This window comes from Argentina silus (genome assembly GCF_951799395.1).
Source record: "Argentina silus genome assembly, chromosome: 14".
Classification (NCBI taxonomy): Eukaryota; Metazoa; Chordata; class Actinopteri; order Argentiniformes; family Argentinidae; genus Argentina; species Argentina silus.
The window spans coordinates 16,115,786-16,129,423 of NC_139668.1; the positions used below are offsets into that span (position 1 = coordinate 16,115,786).

Consider the following 13,638-nt stretch of genomic DNA (forward strand, 5'->3'; position numbering starts at 1 on the left):
AGATTATGCAAAAGTTCTCAGTACATAGGGGGTTGACCAAACCAAAACAGTGCTACCAAAACATCAGCAGGTACATAATTTTATTTAGTAGTTGCAGTACAATAGAATAGAAAATAACTCATAAAACAGTTTTAAAACAAGAACCATAATCCAACAGAATTAGTTGCATGTTCCACATTTGAGGCCCTATACATACATGAACAGAATAAGTTTTTACAGTTTAGCTCTCTCCACATTCTTACATTTTGTATTAGTTTGAGGCAGAAGTATGCTTCTAAAATCTCTGGGCAAACACCGACAAGGATACACCACAGGCATGCCAACCTGATTTAATTAGGTCACCTGAATACTGTGAGACTGCATATTCTGATCAAATAAAACATTGTACAAATAAAAATAAAACATACGAAAAATATTAACATTTACTGTCGACACAAAAACGAGCAGCTACAATATTTCACTTTATTTCACAAAAATATTAACCAAACAACCAAATATAAAAATGTGTCCATGTCTTGGTTTAGTTTTTGTTGAAAGCAAATGCTGAGAGCCTGGCTGAAGTGTCCAGGGCCTTTTTCTTTTTGGCACCAGTCTCATCCCCCTCTTTCTGTCCATCCTCATCTCCTTGACCCTCCTCCTCTCCTCTCTTTCTTTTCTTGTGATCAGCAGGATCTCCAGACTGGCCTTTGGCCCTCTCTGTCCAGGACTAAAGGACAAAGAGAGAAGAAAACACACAAACATAAAGTCTGACACTCACAATGAAGGCAAAATTATACAATTATCAATATTCATCTCCACCGCAGACTCGTCTTCACCAACACAAAGACCCACACGACTCAGCCATGCAGTTTAAAACGGCATCCTGTTATGTGTAATCACTATTGACAGGCCGTTTTCGTTCAGCCTTTTTTCCTCATGTTTTCCTCTGAGCAGAGACAAAAGCCCTGGACGTAATGGAGCTGTGATGAGTCATCAGCAGACGCATGTCAGAGCGGCCAGGCCCTCTCCCCTCCTCACAACCTCCCACTCCTATTCAACCCCTCAACTGAATACTCGCCTTAAATGCACCCCCACTCTCCTGTATTTACTGCCTAATACACCCCACTCTCTCTCTCTCTCACACACACACAATCATTACCATAAGATCAATGCACTGTGCCCTCCTGCCCACAAACTGGGTTCCCAAGCAACAGGCATCTAAAGCCTGCTTTTTTTCTCCTTTTTTTTTTTCTCCTCCTCCATCCCATCCTCCCATCCTCCTCCTCCTCCTCCTCCTCCCCTCTAGTCTCTTATGCAGAGTGTCATCTACCCCTCTCCTGAGTGGCTTAGTGTGTGCAGGGTCACGAACCAGACTCCCAATACAGACACACATAGATTAGAAGTGTCTTTGTGTAGCTTACTCGGAGATGAGGGTTAATAAGGCAGTAGCGAAAAAGGAACTACTTTCTACCGGTAGGGTACCGGTGTTGGGTACCCGTCATCAGCTTTGAGGTCAATGAGCCTTCTCTACAGTACATGTAGTAAGTATGTATCTTTAAAAATCACACAAGCAAGCCATTTCAATGTACCATGCGCTCTCACACACACACGAGACACACACACACACACACACACACACACACACACACACACACAGTGGATGTCATACCAGCCTGTCGTCTGCTGACAGGGTCCTGAAGCGGCCCATAGCCTCCTTGATGACATCCGTCTCCTCCAGGTCTGGTTCGTCAGCCAGGATGCTCTTCCTGTTCTCCTCCAGCCACAGCTGGAAGCCCGTTTTTGGCCTGCAAAGGTGGGAGGAGTGACCACATGTTTTGACCACGTGTTGAAAGAGGAGGCACTACCTGAGCCTGTCCAACAAGAAGTCTCCATTTCATGCTTTCCATTGAAAAACATTTGACATGATCTTATTTCATATGTGCTACATCTGTGATCCTATTGTTTTTCTTGTACCGTTTTCATTGTAAACAACCCATATACACAACTCAGATTGGGGGAAAAACAAACTTTATACTCTAGCTCTCAGCTGCAGACAGCAGAATATGAATGTAGTCATCTCTTACTTTTTGTTTTCAGCATTATCTCCTGCAGAGGCTGGAGGCGGGGCCTCTGTCTGCTTCAGCCTATCCACCGCAAGCTGCTCCTCTTGTTGCTTCTTATTGGCTACTTTGGGGGCATTCATCTGCAGCAGTGTTGACTGGGTCTGGGGGAGACAGCAGTGGTTAAATGCATGTATTGTACAAAATGTACACTCAATACACTGTACACACAAAATGTCCTGTACACTCTTCAGTCAGTAGATTAGATTAGATTCAACTTTGTCATTGTGCAGAGTACAAGTACAGAGACAACGAAATGCAGTTAGCGTCTAACCAGAAGTGCAAGTTTAGCAGGGGATGGTAGGTTGTCACCTAGGTGCAGTGTTCGAGTTCAGTAACCTAACTCACTCATGTTACTCAGTCACTACTCAAACAAACTACTCTGACTTCATCAATAATTCACTCTATCATGACCATACAGTCCATTGACCATCATAACATATCCTCTCCGCAGTTCAGTAATGCTCCATAAACACAATGCATGTCTGAAGAGTTTATTCTTTATTACACACGGTAGCATCAACGCGATGAATGTCCACGCGTCAAACTTCTGAATGTAAACATAACTGGAGGCAATCGTCATTTTTTTGGGAGGCACGCCTGCAACGTTACTGCAGTATTTACTTTGAGCTGTGTGGAATATTATCTTATGAGTGTAATTTGTCGGTCATAGTGGGTGGGAGGCAGTGCACTCTGCATCCTGCTGTTGTTTTTTCGGTCACCGTGGTATTGTTTAAGAATCTAAATCGTGATACTTAAGCTGGTATTGATATCAAAGTCAAAATGTTGGTATCGTGACAACTCTATATAGCAGTGTGCAACTCTTCTTTCTTGCTAATAATGTACGTTACCTTGGTCTTGGGCCTGGGTGCCAGTGGTTTAAGGACAGGGGCTTTGCTCTGCTTCCCCCCGGGGTTGCTGAGGAGAGAAGGTTTCCTGCTGGCCGAGGTCATACTGTCCAGGACGTTGGTCACTCTGGACGACCCTGACAACTTCCCTGAGCCAGACACCTGGAGGTCATAACAGCTGATTCATTAGCGATTCATTCACCTTCATTCTATTCGTTAAGACTTTTCAAAAGCGTAAGTGACTGACCTTGAAAGGGTTCACTCGTCCCTCTTTGCTTACTGAAAGAGAGAGAGAGAGAGAGAGTTACTCAATAATGTATCCTAACAATAGCCATTGCCAAGTATAACCTCATTATCAAAGTTGCGCACACATTTCATGAGGGTGATGAACAGATAAACAGAACAAAACTATTTGTTTACATACTTGGTTTGGGAGAAGCTTTCTCAGGTGATGCAGCAGCCCCTTTGGAAACCGGTTTTAGGCCTACAGGGTAAAAGACGATTTAGATCTACAGGGTAAGTTTCAAGCAGCCTACAAATGTACATTAAACTATTAAAAGTGTAGTATTCATTGAAAGCACAGGTGACGCAGACTGAGATGACATGCGAGAGAGGGGCAGGTAAAGGGCAGGTAAAGGGAGGGTTAGTGAGGGAGGAGCTCACGTTCTCTTCTGCTCTCCGCTGCGTCCTCCATCTGTTCTTCCTGACCCTCCTCTTCGCCCTCTTCGTCACCGTCCTCCCGCTGCGCCTGTCTGCTGCTGTGTTGGCGGCCTGCACTCCTCTTGCTGCTGTTCTGGCCGTGCCTATTAATTCAATAAGGTCAGTGTGTTAGTCAGTGCTTTTATTGAAGATCACATAAAAAAAAACTAAAAAAAAACGGCAATAGTCACAAATTCCTTTAATTCATTTACTCAGAGTTCCGTCTGGCATTGGAGTACACGGGCTCCTCCTCTTCCTCCTCCTCCTCCTCCTCCTCCAGCACCTCCGCCTGCAGCTGATTGGCCTTCTCCAGGGCGAGCTCGCTAAGTCGTTGTGCCAGCACCATGCGTCGGGACCGCGAGGCGTAGCGTATCGCTAAGGTCACCACGTTCTGAGTCATCAGCTCCGCCAGTTCCACACAGCGGAACTCCCTCTCCAGCTTACAGGACAGCTAGGGACAGGACCGCAACATACAGATAACGTTATTAGTTAAAAAAGGTTACAAATTACAACCTCAACTTGATGGAAGGAAGCTGAACCAAAGGACTCATGAGGTCACATCATAAGGACAAAAAAGAAACATCCAGAATAGTTAGGTGGGGGAGGAGGGAGGAGGTGTGCAGTGTTTGCAATGTCAGTTGCAAAGTTATAGTTTTTCAAGTTATACAAATGGAAAAATATATATATAATTTCATAATTGAGCAGGAAAGGACTCACAGCAAACATCTTCATTAGGAGCTCCTGCTGCTCTTTCTGGGCCTGGCTCTGGCCCTCCTGGTCAATCTCATAGCCGCTGGAGGACAGGAAGCTGTAGTGGTTGTGTAGCAGCACTGAGCGCCAGTACTGCTCCTGGAGGGAGCAGAGGAAAGGTGGGGGAGATGGTGAGGGGGGGGTTTCCTATCTGTATCGCCATGCACAGAACACCACATACAGGACCAGTCACCCACTCACAAAGGAAGAACATATTTGTCAGCATTTAGGGCCATGCATACATACTGTACATTACTCTGTGTGGACTCTGAGCTGAACAGTGAGTTGGGCCTTACCTCCATCTGTCCCTTCTCTGTGGTGGTCTGACACATGGGCATCTTGAAGGGCAGGATCGCCACCGCAGGCCTGGGCAGCGTGGGGGGGTACCGTGACCCTTTACATGGGATACACCTGAGGAAGGAAGGAGATGAAGATTAACACCTCTTCATCTTCACAAAGAACCAGAGAGAGAGAGAGAGAAAGAGAGAGAGAGAGAGAGAGAGAGTCTAAAAGGAGGGAGGAGAAGGGAGGGGAGGTAGATAACTGAAAGATGAAGAAAGTGGGATAAAGTGATGAGATGGATGAGGAGGAGAGGGGGATGATGGAGAGCAGAGCTGGACCTGGTCTTACCTGAGCTGCTGTGGGTTCTCGTGCACGCCCACCACCCAGTAATGATCCGACCTGCCCTTGCAGTTGTCCCTGGTGTTACACACGGGTGTCCACGTGTTTCCCAGGGAACGATTTAGCAGGCGCACGACACCCTCCGAGTCAATGAAGCATGGGGTTCCTGTAAAACAAACAGAATTATCACCTGGTCAATGAGTCAGCAGACTAGACGGTGGAGGATCACGTTGAAGAGGAGGGGACATGAGGAGGGCCGTATGGGCTTGAGGTAGAAGTCGCCTGTAGTACCACTGATCTAGGACCAGAGGACCCTACCCCCTAGGTTCAGATTCTATATACACCAGTCTGTGTCTAGGTGCAGCTTCTAGATACACACACACGTCTATGTTTGGGAGGGGATGCTCTGACTCACCCTCTGCGGTAAAGCCCAGCCACGATAGGTGGGATTTACGGGAGAGAGGGAGGGGCTCCCCGTGGATGACCTGTCGTCTCTTGTTGCCAAGCTGCAGCAGCTGGACCCCCAGGGCCTGCTCCCCATCAAAACCTGTACCTGAGAACACACACACAGACAAGAGAGTTCAATCAAAGAGATTACATAAAAGAGGTCCAGAACCTGCATTTCCAATAGTAATCCCTTAATCACGCTTGTAGGCTGTAGGTGTCATGGCGGCCGCTAGCCAGAGCATCCATGGCAGAATGACATGGTGGTGGTCAAGTTCCAGAACGGCGGGAAATTACTGCAAATGTGCAGCTCAGTAAAAGTCACCAAAAACAAGACAATCCCTTGAAAGTAGTTTTTCACGAGGATGAAATTCTGTCAGTTTGCCATTTTAGGTGCATGTGGTCATGACACTAATTTAACTAAAACCACGGCTGAACGAACGAAACACACACAACCAAACCCCGGTCTTAAAAACTGGTTAAATCACCTTGGACAGAACTACAATATCCCTCACCCTCTAATAGAACTACATGACCCTTCATCACTCTGTAAGGTTAGAACTGGTCATGTGTGTAGCGCTTCGCCACATGTTTACATCTGTTTTCTGTGTGTGTAAATTTTCTGTCCATGTGGAAATCTGTGTGTGTTCACAGTACATGTACAGTGTACGAGCACGCGTGCACCGACCTCTATGGTAGACTATGAGGAGCTGCTCTCCGTGTCCTGCCATGCAGACCACAGGGCCGGGCAGGCTGAAGAGTTCCTTCTGGACTCCCCCTACGGAGAAGAGACGCAGCAGCAGGGCGCTGGTGGCGGCCGCGGCCCAGCCCTGGCCCAGACACAAGGCCCTCACATCCTCCCCTTTGGGAAGGTCCACCATCCACTCCTTGTTGGTGTCCCAGGATGAGAAGTGTAGGCACTGGAGCTTACTGTGTAGAGAGGGGGAGGAAGAGAGAGAAGATGAAGGAGAGAGAGAGAGAGAGAGAGAGAGAGAGAGAGAGAAGCAGAGACAGAGGCCTTTTGTAAGAATTAACTCAAGAGAGGCTCCAGCGAAAGGCTAGGCTTCCATTCTCAAACCAACATCCCCCCCCCCCCCCGCCCTACCTGGCCAGCTCCTCGGTGCCAGGGCAGGCCAGCAGCACGGCCTCCTGGGAGAGGTCGGCCATGGCGTGGCCCAGGGAGTTGGACAGGTGCATGGCGTGGTGCACCGCCGTGTCATGGAACTCCACGTCTATGGCGTTGTCCTGGTCGTCGTTGTAGCCGCGCACTATCCCCACAGAGTTCCACATCTGGCCGACGAGAAAACACTCTGTGATAACCTAGTTACTACAACTTGGGGCAGTGTGATAACCTAGTTACTACAACTTGGGGCAGTCTTTTTTTGCTGTAACGTGAAGATTACGGTCAAGACAGAGCCAGGGCTCGTAGTGTTTCCTGGTCAGGTCTGGAAAGCTCTGACCACCCCTTAAAGCCCCTGTTGACACATAATGTACCCAGAACACACTTCTTTGAGATTATCTGTAATTACATAATTAATTAGTAGTACGGTATTAATTAGTATTAATTAGTAGTACAGTATTAATTAGTATTAATTAGAGTACAGTAGGTGAGAGTTTAAAAGGTTCATGGTTGAGCGATCGTACCACCACAGCAGCGGAGAGGTATTTCACCTCACCACCAGGGGGCGCCGCCAAGCAATTCTAACAGATAGGCATAGATATTGTTAAATAGTAGCTCATAGCGTGGCCACTTGCCCCATTTGTGAGCTGATATTAAAATATGAAATTAATGTCATTTGAATTATTGCAATTCACGTATTTTTTTTTTACAATGGCATTGTCACAAAGTTGGAAAGCAGACAGTATTTTCCTGCAGGCTATAGCCATTCATTTTTTTGTTGTTGTACTTAGAAAATGTGTGCTTATTTTACAATATTATAAATAATTATATTATTTGAAAGCAGCCCAAGGACTGTATTACATAAAAGCAATCTAAGCCCTATTCGGACAGGATTAGTTTTACAAGGGGAGGCAGAGTAATGTAATCATTACCAGAGCTTCTCCGTAATTTTAGCCCCGTGAGAATCTGCAATATCAGTAATTTTTACGTGAGCGTAGATAATGATATTTGAAAAACACCAGTTGGTCCCCGTTAAGATAACTTGATATTTAAAACACTCCCTCCGCTCTTCCGCTGGATTTTGCAAAAATATAGGAGATATCTTTTCAAACATCCATTACAGCTCGTCCCCAACTTGTACACTTCACACATGTTCAAAACGTGTGTCTGCCACAGCAGCGGTGTTGAGGGATCCCACCGTTGCAATGGCAGCATTAACCGCATTAGACCCTTTTAAACACTGACCGACTGGACCATGTTGAACAGGCCCCAGGCGTGTGAACATCCCTCACCATGAAGCGGTGCATGAGGTGAGCAGGGGTGGACCCTGGCTGGAAGGCCTTCTGGGGTGGGGTGGGCATGGGCCCGTCGTAGACGGGACGCAGGGGCACCACCGGGGCAGCAGGGGGCACTATGGCACTGTCTGCATCATCATCTTCACCGTACTTATCCAAGGCCAGCTTCAGTGAGCCTGTATCTGTGAGGAAAAAATCTATTAAGCGGTGTCAGTGACCTGAGAATAGTGTTTACGATTTAAAGGACCACACCTTTGTCTTTGGTATGTCACCTCAGGTGTGTAATGACTTCCCCCAATTCACTTCCTCTCCAGCCACTCTAGACTAGACTATCACACTTTCATTCCTCTCACCTCGAGAGTTCTCATCGTCATCAAGGAACGCCCCTCTGTTTCGCACCCGGCCTGTCGCAGGCATGAGGTCATCATCATCGTCATCGTCCCCCCTGGCGACGGGGTTCTTAGCAGGCGAGTGCGTCTCACTCATTCCCTCGTCCATGACTTGATCATCATCGTCGTCGTCGAAGAGGTCATCGTAGTCCTTGGCCTGTTTGCTCGCTGGTGCCTGGTGGTGGACACACCTTCTCATTCAATGGTTTTTCTTTATTTTTTATTATTTTCTATGTTGTAGATTAATATTGAAGACATCAAAACTATGAAGGAACACATATGGAATTATGTAGTAAACAAAAGTGTTAAACAAACCAGAATATGTTTTATATTTTAGATTCTTCAAAGTAGCCAATAGTTGCTTTGATGACAGCTTTGCACACTCTTGACAAGGTGTGTCCAAACTTTTGACTGGTACTGTATGTGTGTATAGATAGATAGATAGATAGATATATAGGCCTACTAAATCCTCAATGTCTGGGAAATATCAAAGTCAGAATCTACAGGGACGTGATAGGAAGCAGCTTGGGCTTGAGACTGACCTTAGAACTCTTGGTAGCAGCAGCTGTTGAGGAGGAGGAGGAGGAAGAGGAAGAGGAGAGCCCATCCAGCAGTCCCAGACAGCCCTCAGTGTCTGTGTAGGCTATCTGATTGCCAGAAGGGTGCCAGACCAGCCCACACACTGTGTAGCCTTTCTCATGCTTCTGCCTACCAGATGAAGGAAAGACTACAGTAAGCCCACAGTATCAATAGATTGAACTCTGTAGCACACAAGGGTGAGGAGGTGCTCACTGGGGTTTCACACAAAAAAACCCAGTGAGCACCTCATCACCCTTGCGTGCTACAAAGTTCAATAATATTAAATTATTATAATAATGTCTATTATATTATTTACCTTTCAAAAATTTCAGCTCAATCGAGGAGAACAATACGCTATAAAAGTCCATAGCTAATTTTTGGAGACAAGGAGAAACGTTCTGGTTGCTACATGATGCAATTATGACGCAAATGTGACGCGTTATGATTGCTGCAGTAGCAGAGATCCCCAGCTGTTGCTAATTAAGAGGCAAACTTTGTTGACCTTTAACCTTGGGGTTAGATAGGCCACATCTTATGTACCGTCACCCGGCAGTCTGACCGGTCTCTAAAAGCGCAGAACGTCTCCAGTTATGGTTACATTATACACTATGACATCATAGCATATTATGTGAATATCACAAGGACAATGTTTGAGCGAACATGTCTCTGAACATGTGATGGAAATCTATGTCTAGGGGATTTACCACAATAACGATCCCTAACCCTAACCTTGAAAACAGGTGGCATGATCTACAGTAGTCCTAGATAACACCCTGGGGACAGGCTCGAAGAACAATGGTCCTGTAGTTAGAAGTTTTACGTCTCTATCGCCTGGGGACATACTGAACCTATGAAGAGACACTTAATGTGTATATTCATCTTCTCCTGTCAACAAGTTGTATAGGGTGCCTCTGGATTTACGATTATTCTGTTACAGGCAGTAAACATAATTAGACTACTAGATATATTATATATATTAGGCTACTAGGCTTATTGCCCTATGACCCTACCATGGGGCCGTCCCCTGATCACAGGTCAAAAGCTTGTGGCCAGCACTACCTAATCAATGAGACTGACCATCCTGATACTCTTTATGACCGTCACAGATAATGTAACTGCTCAAGGGGTTAGTTATTATGGAACCCTAAAGCACATTCCAATATATAAAGATATGTGTTAATAAACATGCGTGTTAAACATAATGCTGGAGTGTGTGCATATACTGGTTTTTCCATTACATGTTGCCTGGTACCTTTCCACACACAGCTTGCTCTCCACATCCCAAACAGTCAGCAAACCTCCGACACTCCCTGCAGCCAGGAACTTCCCACAAGGAGACCAGGCCACCACATTTACTGGCTGGTGATAGGGAAGGGTGATGAGGACATGACTCATTTACATGGAAAGCTCAACTTCCACACGGGAATTTCTAACAAGGTCTGACACTAAGAAACCGCACTTTCCATTTAGTTAACAATGTATAAGCACGGGCCAGTGAGAGAGACATGGGTGAGTAAGTTTATAGTGCATGAAAAATGGATTAACATCACATTTTCCAATACATGCTTTTTAAAATCCCCAGCAATAACAACCTACAGTCAGCTATAAAACGATAATAATAATAATAATTGAATACATGGAATTTAATAAACATGAGTTATACTGTTAATATATATAATATATACAATACTTGAAGCATTATACAAAGCATTTCTCTGTCAATTAGGGCTGTATGCGATGTACGTGACAAATAGTTTGATTTGATTATACATAAGTATACATACAGACTACAGGCATTTTATAACCAACTTCTATGAAGCGCGCAAAGTTCACCCTAGTTTTATTTTTCTTCTCACCTGAGTGATGAGGTCATCGGACAGCGTGCTCGCGTGGGCCCAGGAGTCCCTCCCGTACAGCTGCACTGTCGTTTCCACGGGAACTGCCAGAAGCTACACACACAGACACAGACATTAGTACAGGTTTTCCTGTACTCAGTTTATCCTGGGAACCCACTGTGCAGGCTGGATTTCTCTCCAGCTGAGCATCATCTGAACTCTAATGAGAATACCTGACTGGGCAAGGGTTAAGTCACAGAGTACCTGGAACAGGTAGGTTAGTTACCTTTGCAGCCCTGGGTTGCCAGGCGAGTCGGCACAAGGATTTGGCGTTGCTGACATCATTGGATTTTTGAAGCAACAGCCAACTGGTCACCCGAGTCTGGATGGACACAAAGCAAAGCTCTTCACATCAATCAAACACACTGACAAATCTGGTTCATAACATTCTTTAAAATGGCATCTGAACTGGACTACAATAGGTGAGCTCCAAAACAATAACGCAAACTATCATGACAGATACGCGTACTACAACCAGAAAGCAGTGGTGTGATTGTTGTAGATTTTTTTGTCTGACGGTTACCTGTTCCTCTATCTTCCACACAACCACAGATCCATCACAGCTTGATGAGGCCTGGAATGGACAGGCAGTTTACATTATGACACATATCATTCACAATTGCATTTTAAGCCATGGTAACCGTTTTGTTTGCTATGCCTGTGTTGTCTACAGTGCATGTTTCCCCTGTGTTACAACGTTCGATAACGTATGATCTGTGACTATAACTGTACGTGTGTGGTTTGTTCTTGTGCAACCTGACCAAGAATAGGGAAATCAAACTATCATCATCAAACTATGTATTTGGTCATGTATACATTATTCCTGGAGTAGTATGCAACAATTTGTATATCGTAGGGAGACAAGCTCCTGGTCCTCTGTGGCTCACTTGGTCGAGCGTGGCGCTAACAACGCTTAGGTTGTGGGTTTGATTCCCGCTGGGACCACATACACTGAAAAATGTACGCACTCACTGCAATGTAAGTCGTTTTGGACAAAAAGTGTCAGCTAAATGGTGTATATTACAGGCTGAATGGTGATATGGTAGGTTCCTACCAAGAACTCATCCTTTGGGTCAAAGGTCACACTCAGGACAGGCGCTTCGTGTCCCCGGAGCGTCTTCTGTTGGCTACTGTCAGACACCTCCACCACCTTCACCATGAAGTCACTGAGAGAGACAGACACACAAAGCAGTGAGCCAGGGAGTTAATGGAAGACGGAAGGCACAATATAATGAATGTGTGTGTGTGTGTGTGTGTGTGTGTGTGTGTGTGTGTGTGTGTGTGTGTGTGAGAGAGAGACACTGAGTGAGTGAGTGTGTAAATGAATGAATCCACGAATGAGAGAAGCATAATTGGCATTTCCTAAATCTGTGGTGTGGGTGTCAGATAAGCCTTAACCAGCTTCAGCCGTCTGTGTTGTCATAAATCAATATTTGAACGGACATTAGCCTTGTGGAAATAGAAAGCCAATCCAGTGACGTGGTCTGTGCCTTAATTTTTGCAATACACCCATTTTGAAAAATCAATACAGCAAACAGACATTTATCTCCAGTCAAGACTAATCATAGAAGAAATCGAAAACAGCATCTCGTCTGTTTGGAACATAGATGTCTGTGCATTCTGTGACTGTCATTCTGTAATCTAAGAGTGTTACATTTAAAAGCTTGCCATTATGAAACCTGAATAAATCCACTAGAATAAATGTAATCTTGATCCAAAATCTTGGAGAGACTGACTTAATCAGAGCCCCCCCCTGAGAGAGAGCGAGAGAGAGATACTGTAAGATTGGACCAGAAGTGTACCCATCTAATCAGGAGGAAAAAGGTGACAAGCATCAACACTTGCTCTCAGCCAGATTGTAAAACAAACATGCTAACAATAATAGAGTTGGCTAAAGCAGAGACAGATCTTCCCACCAAGATAGCGGCCTAGTCCTGCACCCAATTTTTACTTTTTTATATGTTTTAGGGCATTTCTGCTCCATTGGGATAGAGACAGCAGAGATCGACAGGAAGGATGGGCGAGAGAGAGGAGGGATGACATGCAGGACACGTCGACGGCCGGAACCGAACCAGGGACCCCGCGACGACACGGCACGCGCCCCAGTGTGCCACGCCACCGAACGCCCCGTGATCCCAGCCCTAAACGTCGACCTGTTGCTGGCTAGAGTACCTGGATCCAGCAGCGACTCTGGACCCACTGGCATTGAAGGTCACGTGGGTGGCGTTGGTGGTGAAGCGGGTGAGGATTCCATCTGGGTCACCCTCAGGAAAGGTGTGTATCTGCACTGTGTTATTGGAGGCCGCAGTCACCAGCTTACCATTCTGTACAGGGGGAGGAGAGAGGGGCGTTAGTACATGACACTGAGAAACACATAATCGAAGTGCTACGCATTGCTAACTTTTTTGGACACCATGAGGCACACCTTCAGGGCCAAAGAGTAGGCCTTCTCCCCAACGTTGATGGACTTGGGGTCGTCATCATCCAGACTCTCCCATATTCGGACGTCCCCATCGCTCCCACCGGTGACTATGAACCTGAGAAGAATTCAAAACAACAGGACTCTCAATACCTATTGCTAACTCAGTCGACAAGAAAGCATTGGGGGAGAACTTAGCCAACTATGAAATGTCCATCATGATTGACATAAACAATTGGTATTTTTAGTAAATCCAAAAGCGTGACTCCTAGATACCATCTCTCTTAATAGTGTGGCAGTAGAAAACAGTGACAGGTGCGAACAGAACTAAGAGTCACTTTTGACACAAACCCTAATGTCTGGACGGTGAGACATACTTACTTTCCAGTGTCATCAAAGCAAACGTCTGTGTGTCCCTCCGAGTGGCCATAACGCATGGGTTTCCTCTCACAAGGCATTTTATGTCACTCAAATGACAGC

The 13,638-nt window shown here is 45.7% G+C and overlaps 1 protein-coding gene across 1 annotated transcript; it reads right to left on the reverse strand.

The window, feature by feature from the left end:
• Positions 1 to 63: 63 nt before the first annotated feature.
• wdhd1 (WD repeat and HMG-box DNA binding protein 1) lies at positions 64 to 13,638 on the reverse strand. Its single transcript, XM_083685431.1, has 25 exons — positions 13,540 to 13,638; positions 13,165 to 13,276; positions 12,912 to 13,063; positions 11,794 to 11,905; positions 11,263 to 11,313; positions 10,966 to 11,061; positions 10,701 to 10,793; positions 10,097 to 10,203; positions 8,808 to 8,973; positions 8,230 to 8,440; positions 7,874 to 8,058; positions 6,567 to 6,751; positions 6,150 to 6,391; positions 5,433 to 5,570; positions 5,027 to 5,183; positions 4,693 to 4,807; positions 4,364 to 4,495; positions 3,859 to 4,097; positions 3,611 to 3,750; positions 3,372 to 3,431; positions 3,195 to 3,226; positions 2,951 to 3,109; positions 2,064 to 2,203; positions 1,649 to 1,784; positions 64 to 706 (listed from the first exon to the last, which is right to left on the reverse strand). The coding sequence occupies exons 1-25, from the start codon at positions 13,614 to 13,616 to the stop codon at positions 521 to 523; spliced, it is 3,423 nt and encodes a 1,140-aa protein (XP_083541557.1). The 5' UTR covers positions 13,617 to 13,638; the 3' UTR covers positions 64 to 520.